This window comes from Chiloscyllium plagiosum, chromosome 4, assembly GCF_004010195.1.
Source record: "Chiloscyllium plagiosum isolate BGI_BamShark_2017 chromosome 4, ASM401019v2, whole genome shotgun sequence".
In the NCBI taxonomy this organism is placed as follows: Eukaryota; Metazoa; Chordata; class Chondrichthyes; order Orectolobiformes; family Hemiscylliidae; genus Chiloscyllium; species Chiloscyllium plagiosum.
In genome coordinates, this window is record NC_057713.1 from 99,974,757 (window position 1) to 99,991,982 (window position 17,226).

Here is a 17,226-nt window from a genome sequence, read left to right on the forward strand (position 1 = left end):
GGGAAGAGTTGTTCCCGCTTATAAGGGATCAAGAATCAGAAGAGACAGATTTGAAGTGATTTGCAAAAGAAGCTAATGTGTTGTGTGAAAACGTTGAGGCATTCAAAAGGACATTACATGATTTGTTGAATAGAAACACTGTGAAAAAGTATGGGGAAGAAGGCAGAGAATTGCACCAAGTCATGATATTCATATGCAGAGCTGGTGTAAACACAATGCGCTGTATGGCCTCCTGTACCATAATCTTTGTCATCATCATATGAAACAGATATAGAAACTATGTTCTCAGTCTCCACCCCATCAGTAACTCTGACTATGATGGTCCATTCTGCAGTGATGAGAATGAATTACTTAATAGCATGGTACTTACATTGTTGTTTATCTTCACTAATGCTTTTATTGTTCACACTCCTCTCAAATATGCTTGAGGACAGTGAGATGAGCTGATAATATGAATGAAATCCTACTCGTATGCAGATCTTTTAAGCTCATTTGAAAACAGTAGACTGTTGTCTGATACTTCATTGTCCAAAGTCCCAAGTGTTGAGTAGATTGTCTAGAGTGATTTTATTACTGTCTCTGCTGTGATAATATATGGATGATTGACTTTAATCCATTTTTGAGATAGCCAATTACAATAGTAAAGACTTTTCCTCTGAATTCAAATAAATCTATTTTCAGGTTATCCCATGGTCTTGTTGGTAAAAATAAAGTTGATAGTGGCTCCTTTTTGTTTCTTGCTATTTGCAGAATAAAGAATATAGATAGTTGTTATTTACTTTATCGAGTGAGTGTTTACTGGCCACTCGACTGACACATACCTTTACATGACAATTTGTAAAAACTAAATGTGTTTGACTTCTTTGGAGAGTTGTTAGTTGAAGAACTCTTGATATTTATGAAACTATCATTGAAGATTACTAAGTCATGTATGAGAGTAAGATATGTGCAATGTTCAAAGTACTGATGCAGTATTGATTGTAAGGTTCAGCTATATTGTGGGACAACTTGAGTAAAGGAACAAACGTCTTGCTTCAGTTGTGTCAGACTGCACCTCAGATATTTTGTGCAGTTCTGATACCCTTGTCGAAGGATATCTCTGCCACAGTGGGAGTGCGGCAGGGGTTCACCAGACTGATTTGTGGGATAAGGGGACTATCCTGCGAGGAGAGATTGCGGACTTCAGGATTATATTCTCTGGACTTCAGAAGAATTAGACAATCGCATAGAAACTAAGGAAATTCTTAAAAGGATAGACAGCTCTGGCTGTGGGTTCTGGAATCAGGGGACACCATTTCAGAATAAAAGGCAAACTGTTTAGGACTGAGATGAGGACAAATTTTTTCACTTAGAGAGTGGTAAGATTGTTAGATATCTAACTAATAATTACATCAAGGGATATGGAAATAGCACAGGAATATACTGTTAACCATGGCTGCTCTCAAAAGGCTGAGTGGCTGACTGCACATTCCTGTGTATTCTTGAGAGCAGCTGCTATTGTTTGGTACTTTCCCTGTTTATCTAGTTTGAATTTTGTGGGCTATCCATTTATATCTATTTTAACATTGCACTTTTTGTTCTCTTTACCATTAATTTCTCCGGAAAGTGTTTATTTTCTGACTTTCTGGTTTATCAACCTCCATGAATATAACATTTTTAAATTTGGAAATCAAAGGGAGAAATTCTCTGTCTAAATGTTAATTTTAAAAGCAGCCTTTTGTTTTATGTATTTTTCCATCGTTATGGCGCTGTACCACTCAGCTGGGCCGCCTTCCCATTTGTGCTGTTTGTGTCTGTCATGCCAGAGATGCGTGGCAATTGGTATGTTTTATCGATTTTAATGAGCTGAGGTTTCTGTGTAATTTCCTCTACTGGCCTACAGTCTGAGTCAGCTTGCTCAACCCCTGGTTCTGTTTTCCTAACAATTTGCATGCTTTATCCAACACTAATTCCTCCTTGGCTTATGAAATCCTGACAAGGTCACATCTGCCGTCCTGACCGGGATCAATTATGAAACGATTCTCCCTTCAATACAATGCTCTGCCAACCTGTTAAGATAGTTATTGAATAAATGTGTGTTTTCTCCTGACCTTTGTTGTCCTCCAAACCTCACTCATTCAATAATTAATAATTTCAGCCAGCACTGAAATTTGCATAGAATGCCCTGTTTCGCTAATTGGTTGTCAGTGATGGTTCCTGCTGCATCACCAAATGTAGGGATTCAATTCTATGCAGTAGTAATAATGAGAGCATTCTACTGGAAAAATTTGTTTCCTTTTATTCCTTTCACCCTTGGCTCCCAGATTGGATTGCTCATTGAATTCCCCTGACCATTTCAGAGCATTTGGTTTTTTACCTGACCATCTTCATAAGTAGAAGATGGGTGCACAGAAGCTGCCAATGGCAATTGCATGCCAAATTGTTTTCAACTGACTTTCTGGAGTTTAAACTAGTCGTTCATTATCATCTTCCTGCTCCAAATGGTTCCATACCCATTTTACACAATGTAGGGTGCCCTATAGTCTTATATTTCAGTGCTGAAATTTGAGCACTTGAAGGAATGAATTTCTGAACAATGTCATGGTTACGGCAGGAGTAATTTGTCTTGCAGTTACCTGGAGGAAGGGAGCAGCAGTATATGCAAATGTAATTTAGTTAAATACTTAAAGTGAGAAAGTAATTGTCTTATGTTACTTTTAAGGATTGTGTAGAGTTTCCAAGGTACTCAACTACTGTCCAGTCCATAACACAGGTTTGAGAGCTGTATGTGAGTAATAAACATGCTCCTTTGCAAACTAAATTGATATTTTTGTGGCAGGCATTACAATCTGATTAATTACCTTTTTTCAGCTTAGGAGACCTGAGTGATTAAGATGAAGATATCCCTTGAGTCTACAGGACACTCCATACATATCAGAAGATTTGGGGGCTGGGTGTGGATTATAGATGCAATGCACAAACATTTTTATGAAAAAAAATGATGTGGTAGCATGAATTGAGGCTACATATTGCCGTATATTTCTGTCGTTCATTGTTAGTTTTATTTTGCTGGTTGAGAGGTTCAGTGTTTTTTTTGAAGTCCATAGGTAACTACTGATCAATAAATTTGACTCAGTACCTGGGTTTATTTCCTCTATTCCTATCTTGAGACTCTTCCAAATCCTCAGATAGACCATTCATTCTAATAAGATCAAATATAATCTCCCAATTGTACCTGTTGACCAAAGCACTCGTGCATTGCTGGTATCTGTATTTGCCAAAGTGGTCTTGGCTGATGAAAGATTTGCTATTACTGATCTCTAATTGCTCTTCAATTGATTTGTTGTCATTTCAAAGGGCATTTAACAGTCAACCCACATTGCTGAGGACATGTAGGCCAAACAAAGTAAATATGACACTTCCATCTTTAATAGATATTGATGAACCAGATGGGTTTTTTTTTACACCTATAAAGTCTCCATTGCTGAAACTTTATTCCAGATAGTTTATTCATTTGTGGGAAATGGGCATTGCTGACTGGTCCTAGTTGCCCTTGAGAAGACGATTGTGAGCTGCTGTCCTGAACCGCTGCAGTCCATGTGCTGTAGGTAGACCCACAATTCCCTTATTAAGGGAATTCCAGGATTTTGATCCATGCAACAGTGAAGGAATTGAGTTACCGTTATGTCACCATTTCCCCCAGCTAATTAGTGCATGTCCCTAGTAAGTTTAGAACCTTCTCAGATTACCATTTCAGACATTTGTAATTTTGTGTCAGACAGGAAAAACTTTGTCAAATGCCCACTATTTGGTGTTGTTTTTAGTAACTTTTACCTCCAGTTTTTCCACAATATAGTTGTGGTATACCTCCCCATAAATTGGATGCTATATTAGCCTAAACATTTAATCAGCTGGCTGTAGAACATGTGTAATGGATCGATATGTTAAATTATAAACTAATGACTTGAGGTTTTATTGTAAATCAACAATATAGCACAAACACCAGTTCCTACCTTTTCCATCAGAGCTCTTGTCCAAAAGGCCAGTCCTGCATTGAAGAGGGGACCAGCTTTTCTGTCTTTGTAACAACACACCACCCAAATCAACCAATTACCAATAACTGCCACTGGTTTTTAAATTTTTTAATTAACCCATTCAGGTATGTATGACACAGCTCTGGTATTGTCCTTGCCTTTGGTCCAGGAGGCCCAGGTTCAAACCTACTTGCTCCAATGTGAGAGCTCCTTTAGAATCCAGGTAATATTTTTGAATAACCGATCCAGACACGTTATGATGCAACACTGGAGGTATTCTGACCCAAAGCTAGGGACATTAGCACTCAACCACAACAGCCACACAACTCAACTCTTCAGATATTCTCAATATCAACCCGTTCAGAGAGATTTTGTTATATACCTGGGGCATGAATCCCTAAAAACTAATTATCTTCCACCCAGGCCTCCTGACTTACAGGTAGGAACACTACCACTAATCCACAAGTTCTCTGAACTAAAGAAGAAATTAGGTTTTTAGGGATTCATGTCCTAGGTGTGTAACAAAATCTCTCTGAACAGGTTCTTAAGAACAAAGCCCAAAGAGCTTTACTCCTTGGTCAGCTCTGAAGCTGTTCTGTTTAATTTTTTTTAAAAGGACCTGAGTTTAAAATACTGATAGAGTACCGAGAAAGAGAAAGGGGCAATTTCATTGTATTTGTTAAAGTTTACTACTGTTTGCAAAGACATGGCAATAAGTTAGGTTTCAATCTTGAGTGAAATTGTTCACTTGATAAAGTACCCAAGAATTGATGTGTCACTTTTTATGTTCCAGATGAATGTGTTTGAGGTTTCAGCACATCTGCATTAGGAGTGCGCTTTGCCAAAGCATAAGACTTTCGAGAGCATGTGGTGTACATGAGCAATGTCAACTCATTAGAATATGCAAACCTAAGCTTGTAGGCATTTATCAGTTATCTAATGTTATAATTCAATGTTTATTATGCTAACTATCTGTGACCAATTGAAACCTAGATAATATCTAATTGCATTTATGCTTGGTAAATAGTATAGGGCCTTACCGAGGTCACACCTTGAGTGTTGTGTGCGGTTTTGGCCTTCCTAGTCTGAGGAATGTCATTCTTGCTATTGAAGGAGTCCAGTGAACGTTCACTAGACCAATGCCAGAGGTGGCAGGACTGACATATGAAGAAAGACCGGATTGCCTAGGCTTGTACTCATTGGAATTTAGAAAAAATGAGGAGGGCATTTCTTAGAAACATATAAAACCCTGATGGGACTGGACAAGCTAGATGTGGGAAGAATGTTCCTGAAGTTGGGGAAGACCAAAACTAGGGGTCACAATTGAACAATAAGGGGTGAGTCATTCAGGACTAAGATGAGGAAGAATTTCTTCACTTGGAGTTGTGAACTTCTACCACAGAAAGCTGATGGAGCCACTTCATTACATATATTCAGGAAGAAGCTGGACGTGGGTCTTGCAACTAAGGGGATCAAGGGCTATGGATAGAAAGCAGTTTTCTATAGTCTATTGAAGAAATCTCTTGCACATTTTATCCCATGATAATCCTGACATGGGTTGGCATTTGTGTGTCTGTAAGATTTATGATTGATTTGCTTGGTGCTTGGGTTTTGTAACACTTTGGAGTATGAGCCCAAAAACAAGGGTTTGGCTGACAATGAATCCTGTTCCAGTTGAAATGTGTTTGCTTTTTGTAAAACGTTCACCTGAAGCATTTAAAAGATTGGTATCAGAGTTTCATGCAACATTTGAAGAATGAAACAATTGATAAAAGAAGCTTGCATTTATGTCGTGCCTTTTCCATCTTCAGGATGCCAAAACACTCATCATGGTCATTGTATTGTTATTGTAATATAGGTCAACTGTATAGTGGCCTCTAGAAAGGTTAGAAGAGGAATGACAAGAACTACTCCTGACTTGAACACACATATTCAGGCTTGAGGAGCTACTATTTACTTTTGAGCTGTTTGGACTTAGTTAGAGGTAATCTGATAGAGATCAATGATAAAAACGGTAGAATTAGAGACCTTTTGATTGGATAGTTTTAAGTTTGATCTTGTTTTTGGGGGCTTGGAAATGAAGTGACCCAAATTCTGTAGAAGTGAAAGTAGATTGGATATTTGGGAGTACTTCTCCCAGAGAGTAGGGAATCTCTGCAGTACGTTACCAGTTGGCATAGTGGGTGCTGACGCTCTGCCTTCAAGGAGGAGCTATGTTGCTAATTGGAGCAACAATTACACTGTATACAGGTTTAGTGGCAGTTTTTGTACCTATTGCCAATGTGATTTTGCTGTTGAGAAGCTTTCCAGAGGTTTTTAATCCCTCACTATCTCTTTCCCCCTTAATAGTTGTGAGTTGCCTCTCCCTGGATGATTAGCTGGGTGAGGTGGAGTCGGCAGTGTTTCATCCTGATGTTCTGACGTGATAAGTGTGGACTTGAACATGTCGGACTAGCTTGTCTGTCATTTATGAGTCTATATTCCAGCATAAGGAAGTAAATGATCAGATCGTTTGTCAGTGGTTTTGGAAGACAGATGTGTGTTGGATTGAATGCTGGAATACTCTAAGCTTTCTGTATGTGCACATGTTTGGTCGGGCTTATTGTAAGTTTCTAACTCTTTCCATGAAATCTCATATTATTTTCTGTCATTCAACTTTATTTACATGGTTGTGCTTGCACACTTCATATAAACCCATGCTGAAGAATCCAGATGTGTTTCTTAAAAGCGTGATAACCCTTCCTAATTGGGCTTGCTAGTTTCAGTTTAGTGTATGCGTTAGAAAGTTGCTTGACTTCAGAAGAAATTTAATTACAGGAAGTAGTGGGAAACTGCGAGGTTCTCAGTCTGTGGCTTTAGTGCATGTGATTTACTGGCAGGTAAACACAGTTGGCTGCTGCAGTAGAATGCCAAGAGTTCCTGGAGACTTGCAGTTGATAGGCTGGGATTTATTGGTCCCTGAAACTAGCCACACAGCAGCGGCATGTGCAATAAGTTTATTGAAAAACCACAGGAAACACCATCTGCATTTATGATGCTTACTCAAAGGAATGCATCTCAGATTTTTCTAAAGAAATAAAAGTGGCACATCTCACATTTTAGGCAGAAAATGTAATAGAGACTGGCCTTTGAGTCTGGACTTTAATAGGAACAGTCAGCACACTGACCACTGCAATCACATTTACAAAGCATTAGAATCTCTCTGATCTTGAACAGACGAACACCACAAAAACAGATCAAAGTGATTTTGTGAACTGAGCATCTTTTATACCTAATAAAGGAATCAGTATGAAGCATTTCTTTCAAACAGTTTTCTCTGTCTTATTTGTGTTCTAATAGCAAACAACAAAAAGACTGAAGTTGCTGGTATTAACCCTCCTCTGGTGTTGTCTCATTACCTATTTCTAGTCGAATATCTTGTATCATTGATGCAAGAAACCTTGCTACCTTTGAAATGCAGCAGGCCAATCAGCTAGGGATTGAAGTGTACTTGGGCCTCAAATAATTAAGCCCTCAAGACCTTTCAAAAGGGTGTTAATAAAAAAAAACTGCAGAACTTTTATTGATGTTTTCCTTTTCTGCGACATTAGGAAGTGAATAATATTTCCCAGTGATGACTGAAGTAATTTGCTGATCCTGGATTTATAGTCAAGAGCTAAAGCAGCTGCCTCCTCACTCCCTTGCAACTAAAAGCCCTTTGGCTTCATGTTTTTCATCAGAGAACAATATCCATAAACTTCTGGTTTAAGTACTGTAGCTAAATTATTAATGGATTTATTGTTATTATTGAGGGATGATATTGGTTAAATAAGCAGGGGCGTTTTACTGCAAAAGGTTTGCTTGGGTTTTGGGCGTGTAATGCTGGAAAGACTGTTTCAAGCCAGACCAAGTGTAAAGGCTTGAATCTTTTGGATATTGATAATTGTTGTGCGCCAAATTCTTTCCTTCTGCACTGTGGCCAGAGCCTTAAAGACCTTACAAAGTTGACAGATTATTAATTTGCTGTTCAATGAACTTGTTGTGGTGCTTGGTTGCTAAGAGTAGTTAAGGCAGATACTATGACATATTCTAAAGAAAAGTTACATAGCATTTGAAACAGTAGCTGAAACAATCAAGCAGGGCAACAAGACCAGTGTGGATTCATCTACAAAACAATCCAAGGGAAAAAAGGGGTTAAATGGCATCCTTACTTTATCTAAATTACTTTAAAATTCTGTGGGGAGGGGAAGTCTGTCTACTTTTCTCGCTCTCAACTGACCAATGTCAGGCCGCTGTTGTTTCAGTTACCAGTACAATTGGCAACTTGTTCATCTTTATGATTTTGTGTTCACTAACCCACTTTATATTTGTCTGGCACGCTCTCTCGCTGTCTGTCTGTCTCGCTCTCTCTCTCGCTCTTGCTCTCTACCCTCCTCAGTTCTCTCCCTTCTGTTTATTTCCCACCCATCCTAACTTTCTCTTATCTCTCTCTTTTTCTCTCTCTCGCTCTCTCGCTCTCTCTCCATCCACACTTTCTCCCTATTTCATGTGTTTGTTCAGTGCCAGTTTTCCTGGGCTCCCAGTCCTACTAATCCTCACCATCTAATTTCTTTTCATGATGCCCTGTAGCTAACATTAGAAATGGTTCCCTTTTATTTGATGCATTCTCCCTTCATTTCATACTATAGTTTGGCCTTCACTTTCCTTTCATTGAAAAAGGCCCTTAACCCTGATGTTTTGAAGAATCAGCACTTTCCATGATGGGTGTTTGGATAACTTATTTCTCTGGTTCGCTATTATGACTTGACAATGTTAAAAGTTAAAACAAATATTAAAATTTTGCTTATGGAAGTGTTTATTTATATTTAAAGCCTAATTATTACAAATCATGTGTGTGAAATCAGAAGTTTGCAATATTGTTTCAGTAATACTTCAGATAGTTGAAGTTAGTGGGCAGCACGGTGGCACAGTGGTTAGCACTGCTGCCTCACAGCGCTAGAGACCCGGGTTCAATTCCCTCCTCAGGTGACTGACTATGTGGAGTTTGCACGTTCTCCCCGTGTCTGCGTGGGTTTCCTCCCACAGTCCAAAGATGTGCAGGTCAGGTGAATTGGCCATGCTAAATTGACCGTAGTGTTAGGTAAGGGGCAAATGTAAGGGTATGGGTGGGTTACGCTTCGGCGGGTCGGTGTGGACTTGTTGGGCCGAAGGGCCTGTTTCCACACTGTAATGTAATGTAATGTAAATGTAATCTTAACAAAATGAAGCCCTGTTCATTGAAAATCTCTTGGTCATACCTTTTGGATTCTACAATTAACGATATGCCTTTTTAACAAGCCAGAGAACAATATGCAGATCTATTAGAAGTTGTATGAAGATATGTGATGGAACTGTGCTGTTTAAGATATTGTTTTTCCTTTTCAATGCAGCATGCTTGCAGAGAAACTAAATATGACTCCTGAAGAAGCAGAGAGATGGATTGTCAACCTAATTCGAAATGCAAGGCTGGATGCAAAAATAGATTCAAAACTGGTAAGAGCTTTTTTGTTTGGATTGTGTTTGGCTCTGTTAGAATGTGATCTAATGTGTCATTACCAAATGTTGAAGTTATAAAGGCTGAGTATTTAATAACCCAAGTCAAGTATTTGAATTTGTCATTGTTTGTCTCCAGAAGATTCCTCAGCTGCTAACCCTCTAAATAAAAGTGAAATAACATATTAATGCACAGCGACAGCCTCTATCGATGTTCTTCCTGCCAATAGTGTAAACTCCTGAATGGCAGAGTGGCGTTCTGTTTCACAGTACATACTTTTAACGTTGTAATATGTCTCAAAGCAACAGTATTAGATCTGTGCTGTTAGTATTTTATTATTCTTCTGTGGGTTTGTTGCAGATCTTTTGTTTTCAAATACACAAATGTTAGGCATCCAAGCTACATGTAGCCACTTATTCATATCAGGACACAAAAGTTAGGAGCAGGAGTAGTATACAGCCTTTTGAACCTCTGCCATTCAATCAAGCCATCATTGGACTTGCACTTTCCCACATAATCTTCCGATTCTTGACCAAAGATCTGTTAGTCTCAAGTTTGAAAATACTTGAGGACAAGCATCCATTGCTGTCTGCAGTTTTGAATTCTAAAGATTCAGTTGCCTAAGAGGGAAGAAAGTCTCTCGTCTCCATCCTAAATGGCTGATCCCCTAATCCTGTGACGTTGACCTTTAGCCTGGACTATAGCCAAGAGCAATGGCGTTTCAGCTTCTAACTGTATGGTCTCACTAAAGTTCTGTACAATTGAAGCACAACTGACTTGACTTGCATTCAATCCCCTTTCAATAAATGATAACATGTCTTCCTAATTGCTTGCTATTACTACATATTAACTTTGAGATTTATATACAAGGGTGCTCTGAATATTAGCATTTACCACTCTTCACCTTTGCTAAAACAGGGAGGTGATGGCCTTATCGCCAGAATATTAATCCAGGTAATGTTCTGGGGATCTGGATTTAAAATCCCATTATGGTAGATGGTCGAATTTGAATTCAATAAAAAATCTGGAATGAAGTATCTAATGAAGACCATGAAACCATTGTCAATTGTTGGAAATCGCCCATCTGGTTCACCCAATGTATTTGAGTCTAGGTAACTGCCATTCTTATCTGGTCTGGGTACAGCAATGTGATTGACTGACTATGGACAATTCGGGGTGGGCAGCAAATATTGGCCTAGCCAGTGAAGCCTACATCTCATGATTAAACAAATACATATTTTTTATTCTGCCCAAAGTAGTTTCACAATTCTCCACACTATACTCATTTAGCTGATTTTCCTTTTTGAAACCAGTCACTTAACCTGTAGATACTTTTCGCCATGTCTGTGCAGTGTCCTTAAACTCCGTGGAAACACCAACTGTATGTTGTTTGCAAACTTAGCTATATCACATGCTTTCCCCAACATTAACCTCGACTTTAAAAAGCTGAGAGGCGAGCACTGATCTTTGACCTTCGTTATTTGCACCTTGCCATCTTGAAAATAACCCAGTCATTCCTACTGTTCTTTGTCTGTCCAGCAATCCTCACCTATTGTTTTGGATATGTCTGAAACTTTCTTAACCGCGCTGCCGTACCTTTTGGACAGGTGTGACCACTGAATGCTAAAATAAGAGTTCGGTGTCTGGCAAGAGCTTCATTTAGTCAGCGCAGGGGCTCATGATGTGACTTTCTAACAAAACAAAATAATACATTGATTTCCTTGTGTTCTCCAGACACTAAAAATCAATTTGATTGCACTGATCCAAACAGAAAAATTCTCTTGATACAATCCACAGCTTCCAGCGCTCTCCTTCAGTGTGATGGTGCACGTTTCTTTAGGTGTATTTGAATTGTTGACTTCTTCATTTCTCCAAATTTGGGCATTATAGATGGATTTATTACCACGTCTTTGGGCAAATACCATGTTTTTAAAACTTTTTTTATGCATCTGGCAAACTATGGAAAGAGGAGTAAAGATTTTTCATATGGCTGTGTTTTCAAATTTGTAACTCGTGTTGAGTTAACCAGATGACCTTATCTGATATTAAAGTAATCTGATTACCTTTTTGTGAATCTGTGGACTGGAGTGTCATTTATATTTAGAGCAGTGAAGTTCCTACAGTAACTTGTAGGAAAGTTTTAGTTTTACATATTGAAGAGTTGGTTGATTGATTTGTCACCATCTTTTCATGGCAACTTTACAGTTTCATCTTTGCTAACTTTGGAACATGATGACTGTTGTCTGGCTGACAAACTCTAGAAAGAGCTACGTTTTTAAAAAAAAATTGAATAATGATTCAAGGGTCACTGTTTCATGTGGTTGTACAATAGCTGTTTCTTTTTCACTCATTAGGTTACAATAAAATAATTATTCCTATGATAGCACTTGTAGTGACTTTTCAGAGATTCCTCTGCCTGAGACCCTCATGGTCATAGATTTTCTGACATCCTAACACTAGTTCACGTGTCTTTTTTCGCCTATTGAACAGCAAATCTGATTTTCATTCTTATGAAAATTTATGTTGTCAAACATCCACCATGTACATAAGTAAACTGATTCTGAATGCTACAACCTTTATGGTTCTGAACCCTCGGCTAGGCTTATTACGATATTGTAATTTCTCCAACTAAATATGGGGAAGACCAAAACCATTGCTATATTTAATCTCAATGAATTTTGAAGCACACATGCACATCAACACGAAGAAGAAATGTTCTCATTAAGCAGCATTGCCCTACCTTCCTCACTCCCTACCTTAGCTCACCTGCTGCTGAAACTCTCATCCATGCTTTTATTGCTTTGAACTTGACAAATCCAATGTACTCTTGGCTGACCTCCAACTTCTATTCATAAGTTTGAGGTCATTTGAAATTCTGCCTATGTCCTAATTTGCGATAAGCTCTATCCACCCATCACTTTTGTGCTTATTGATCAATATTTGCTCCCAGTTAGCCAATGTTTTCAAATCCCTCCATGTCCTTCCGTTTCCTATCTCTAATCTTTTCCAGCCCTACCGTTCTTCAAGATGATTATGCAGCTCTCATTCTGTCTGCTTAAATGTCCCAAAATTAAATCATTCTACAATTGGCACCATGCTTTCAACCATCAAGGCCCCAAATGCTTCACCCCTTGAGACACTCCTTAAAACCTATCTCTTGGATGTAGCTCAGTGTCAAATTTGTTTGCTCCAAGGCATTTCCTTGGAAATTTGCCACTGTGCTCCATTAAAAGTGCTTTAAAAATACAAGAGCTTATCAAGAAATCATTTGCTACAGTGGTGATTAATGTTTATAAAAGTTCATACTCAGTATTTAGTGTATTTCAAGTTTAAAGGTTGAGTGAAATCAAATACATGTGAGAGTTCATTGAGAGGTATTTTCTTAACAATGCTATTTCATGCCAAATTGAAAGGATATGTTTTCCTCTGTGGCCTTTGTATTAAAGGCAAAGGTGTGTGTTTATATATGCCGTAGCCAATGCAAGGTAACACATTCTGTCCAGTTTAAGTGGATGGATAATCCTACAAAATGTTAGCATCGTTGCAATTATAGTTTTTCTTGTATGCCAGTTTCATGTTTATGATTTAACAGAAATTTATACTAATTTTTCCAGAGGCATGTGATTTTTCTCGCAAGTACCATATATACTCGAGTAATAGTTGATCTCATGTAAAAGTCAACCCCCTATTTTTGGCCAAATAACCTGGAATTTTCCATGTAGCTTGTGTAAAAGTCAACCCTAGTTTTTCACACCTAACAGATCAATGTTTATGAGTCAGTGTGCCAGTTGCCACGTCCTGCTCCAGCTTTCCAGTCTGCCAGTTGTTCCGCTCTGCTCCCAGTCTTCCAGTCCACTGGCTGTTGTGTTCCAGTCCGGGTTTTCAGAATTACGCACAATTCATTTTTTTTTCTCATCTGTTTCTAGATCAGTTGGGCTTCTGCTAATGGTGCGGTATGAATTTTGACGAGCATGAATTTCCGCCCCTCAAAAGTAGTATCCATGTAATAGCCGCCCCCATAAATTTAACCTTAAAAAGTAGTCAAAAAATTTGACTATTACTCAAGTGTATATGGTATATAAACTCATTGAAATTGATTGAAAATTTCCAATGATCTTTTTTGTTGAGCTACTTTTTTTTTGTTTTTAGGGGCATGTCGTCATGGGAAACAACGCTGTGTCCCCTTATCAGCAGGTCATTGAGAAAACAAAGAGCCTCTCTTTTCGGAGTCAGATGTTAGCCATGAACATAGAAAAGAAAATGAATCAAAACAATAGGACAGAGGTAAGATCTGTGGACTTGTTTAAGCATAGCCTCTAGACCACAGAGTCCCCATGTGAGCATCTGTGTTGGACAGAAGTGCAGTACGAAGAGTGAAGACTTTGTATTATACTAAATTCGGTAAATTGGGGTTAGTTAGCATCCCATCTTAAATAAAAGCAAAATACTCTGAATCCTGGAAATCTGCAACTTAAAACCCAGTGCTGGGGAAACCTCAGCAGCTCTGAAGAGTCATATTTGACTCGATGTATTTATTGTTTGTTTCTTTCTTCTCGGGTGCTGACTAAGCTCGAGCTTTTATAGCACATTTTTAAATTACTTATCTTTTAACATGAGGCTTCATCTTAAATTTGTTAACATTTTTGGAGAACAATAGATTTTTTTTTTGGACAGTCAAGTCATTGAGCGAAAGGAAGTAGTGCTAGAGGTAAAATGGTGTCAGAATGTCCATCATTTTATTGAATCACAGAGCCAGCTCAAGGGGCCTGAATGGCCTACTCTTGTTCCTATTTCTTATGTTCTAATGTTAAAAATTGTGACCATTTCTCAGTGACACGTTGTACAGTGCAATAGTTAAAAATAAGTATGTAATTGAATGTCATTCTAAAATTATGACCACCAATCTCTGATTAAATGAGTTTAGATTATTCTAAATCCACCTTCATAAATTAGCGTAAAGTTAAGAGTGAAGTAAATTGTTCAATGCTAAAAATGGTTCATGCAATTTGCAAATGATGGTGAATACTGATAATTATATTTGCTTAATTTTATCCAGATAACTACAAATTACTTTCCATTTCCACAAATGTGCAAATTGGATAAGAGGTCCTAAACAATTTGTAGCACAATATAGCAGTTAGTATATTGTAACTTCTTCCTGGTTTTTAAGTTTGTCAACTCGTTATTGTTTCAGTTGCAGCTTTTTACATGCATCCATTTTGTATTTTAAAAATAATTGCAAGGACAAAGTTTCTGATTTAGGTTCTGTTTATTACATTTCAAACCTGTATGGGTGGAGTGATGATAGTATTTCATTTCTCGGATATTGGGGAGAAATAAACTGTCCACTGGGGTGAAAGGACAGTGTACCTATGGGAGTTTTCAAATCTACTCATGTACATTTGGTGCTTCATATAGACTTAGATTATTTTCAATGATTGCACAGATTAGCGAATTGTGAACCAGTTGCATTTCCTCTGCTTCAATTAGAAAACTTGACTACTGATGATGTATCTACTAGTTGAATCCTCTAGAAATATGATGCACTGTTTACCTAAAGGTTTTCCCGAAATACTGAACTCAGTATAATTCTCTGACCATATTAACAGTTTCTTTCTTATGTCTGGTTCTAATAAACAGTAACAAAACTGAGCTCCATTGTTTAAGTAAAGTTAATTTGCTGTGATTCATTTTGTACTGTATAATGAAATTATTGTGTATTTTTTTAAAAAGTTTGTAATCTTTGTAGAATTTGAGAGGACTACATACTTTATTTGAAAGGCAAGTATTAAAAAGGAAATGTAGATGTGAGTACAATGAGTTTGTCGATATGGTCCTTGTACTTTAATTGAAGCACTGATATCCCGAGTCTGCCTTTCCAGTGGAGCTGTGACACAGTAATAGGATTCGCCATCAGTGAGGGAAAGAATTGTGCAAGATTGATTAAACACTCTTGTCAGTCATTGATTGTTGTTTTCTTCCTTGTTCTCTGTCATGGTGGGAATATAGTTTAGGTGGAGAGAAGCATATGGACAAGCTGTGTGCCAATGAAAGAACTTCCATCTATGCTGAGAAGGAACACTCTTTGCCTTGTATTTCCAAGTGCAGCCAGAAAGGGCATGCTCAACACCATGTCCACACAGCTTGCGACTATAGTTCCTCCTCATTCGTTCAATCTTTGTAAGCCAATCAAAAGGCTGACATGCAATACTAAGGAAATACTCGACAACACTGCATCTGTTCTGCAAGCAGAACCCTTTCACAAGTACCTACCCAAAGGTTACCTCCACTTTATTCCTCACTTCATCATGTGTGCCATTTATTGCTTTTTTTACAACCTTTTTAAAAACGTTTGTGAAGTTTTGTGTTGTGTGTTTGGCTTCTTTTATTATCAACTTTAAATTTCAGATTATAATTTGTGCCTATTTGTTGAGAAAGGGACACTGTTAACACTTTTGGCAATTCTTTATTGTTTGTGTTCTTAATTGCCTCTCTGTTTGACAATTCTTGGTGATCTTAACACCTAATGTCACAAAGAGAGTGGTTTCACTTGTCCAAAGTTAGAGAAGTTCAGAGTTTTCCCCTAGGAAGGAACAAAAAAACATTCTGTGAAATTATTTTGGTGCTTTGATATAACCAAGACGGGTAATGGGATCTGCCTCACCAGAAAGTGGCTAAATAACATTTTAGGCTTCAAATGCCAAATAAATTTATGGAACATAAGAACAAGTAATACCATATTTCATGATAATACTTAAGCTTTAAGTAATGAGGAGTAAGTTTCTTTGCAGTTCCAAATATGGAAGTTCTTTGGCTTAATTTAGTTCTGAGTAGAACAAAATTTGCTAAGTACCATTCCTCTTCAATAAAAGTCGGCAAGTGAATTGAGCAAAACAGCCAGTGATGGATTACAGAAGGTTCTTATCGAAGTATCAGTCACAACAGTGCTGATTTTGGTCACTGAGAAATATAGAATCTGGTGAATACATCTATTTTGTGTATCTCGTCAGGACAAACCATAGTGATTTAATTAAGTAATAAATTGGGGCAAAGTTGCCTTACTTCACCTCAAATCCACTCTCCCCACTTGCTTTCTAAAGAGATAATTGCATTTACTACTTCACTGATCAAATACCCTGATATCTAGCTGTGTATCTGTGGGAAAGTTATATGTCAGGCAATTTCTGCCTATTAAGGTGGTGGGAAAGATGGACATTCTGGTACTGAGACTGTGTGGAAATGAATTTCTTGTTTTTCTTGTCTTTCTATTCTAAGCTTTTTTGTCATCTTTCTTGAGATATTTAGAGCACCACTTCCAAGTCCATCACGTTATTCTGACTGAGAACTGAATTTTGACTATAAAGGAACTGCCTTTCCTAATAGTGTGGGGGCACTTCCACCACACACTGCAGTGGTGTACGAAGGCAGTTCACCATAACAGAAAGTGTGGCGCTGGAAAAGCACAACATGTCAGGCAACATCGGAGGAACGGGGGAGTCGATGTTTCAGGGCATACGCCCTTCATCAGGAAGGCCCGAAACGTCGACACTCCTGCTTCTTGGGTGCTGCCTGACCTGCTGCACTTTTCCAGTGCCACACTTTTCGACATTGATCTCCAGCATCTGTAGTCTTTATTTTCTCCCAGTTCACCATAACCTCAAGAGCAACGAGCGGTGGGCAAAATGCTGGTCTGACCAGGCG

At 38.2% G+C, this 17,226-nt stretch overlaps 1 protein-coding gene across 2 annotated transcripts in view; it reads left to right on the plus strand.

The window, feature by feature from the left end:
- LOC122549252 (eukaryotic translation initiation factor 3 subunit E) overlaps nucleotides 1-17,226 on the plus strand; it is a 157,490-nt gene that overhangs the window by 130,478 nt on the left and 9,786 nt on the right. For both annotated transcript variants that reach the window (XM_043688743.1, XM_043688744.1), the window contains 2 exons: nucleotides 9,422-9,524; nucleotides 13,675-13,809. In XM_043688743.1, coding sequence (XP_043544678.1) covers nucleotides 9,422-9,524; nucleotides 13,675-13,809 — 238 coding nt within the window. The remainder of the gene's footprint in view (nucleotides 1-9,421; nucleotides 9,525-13,674; nucleotides 13,810-17,226) is intronic.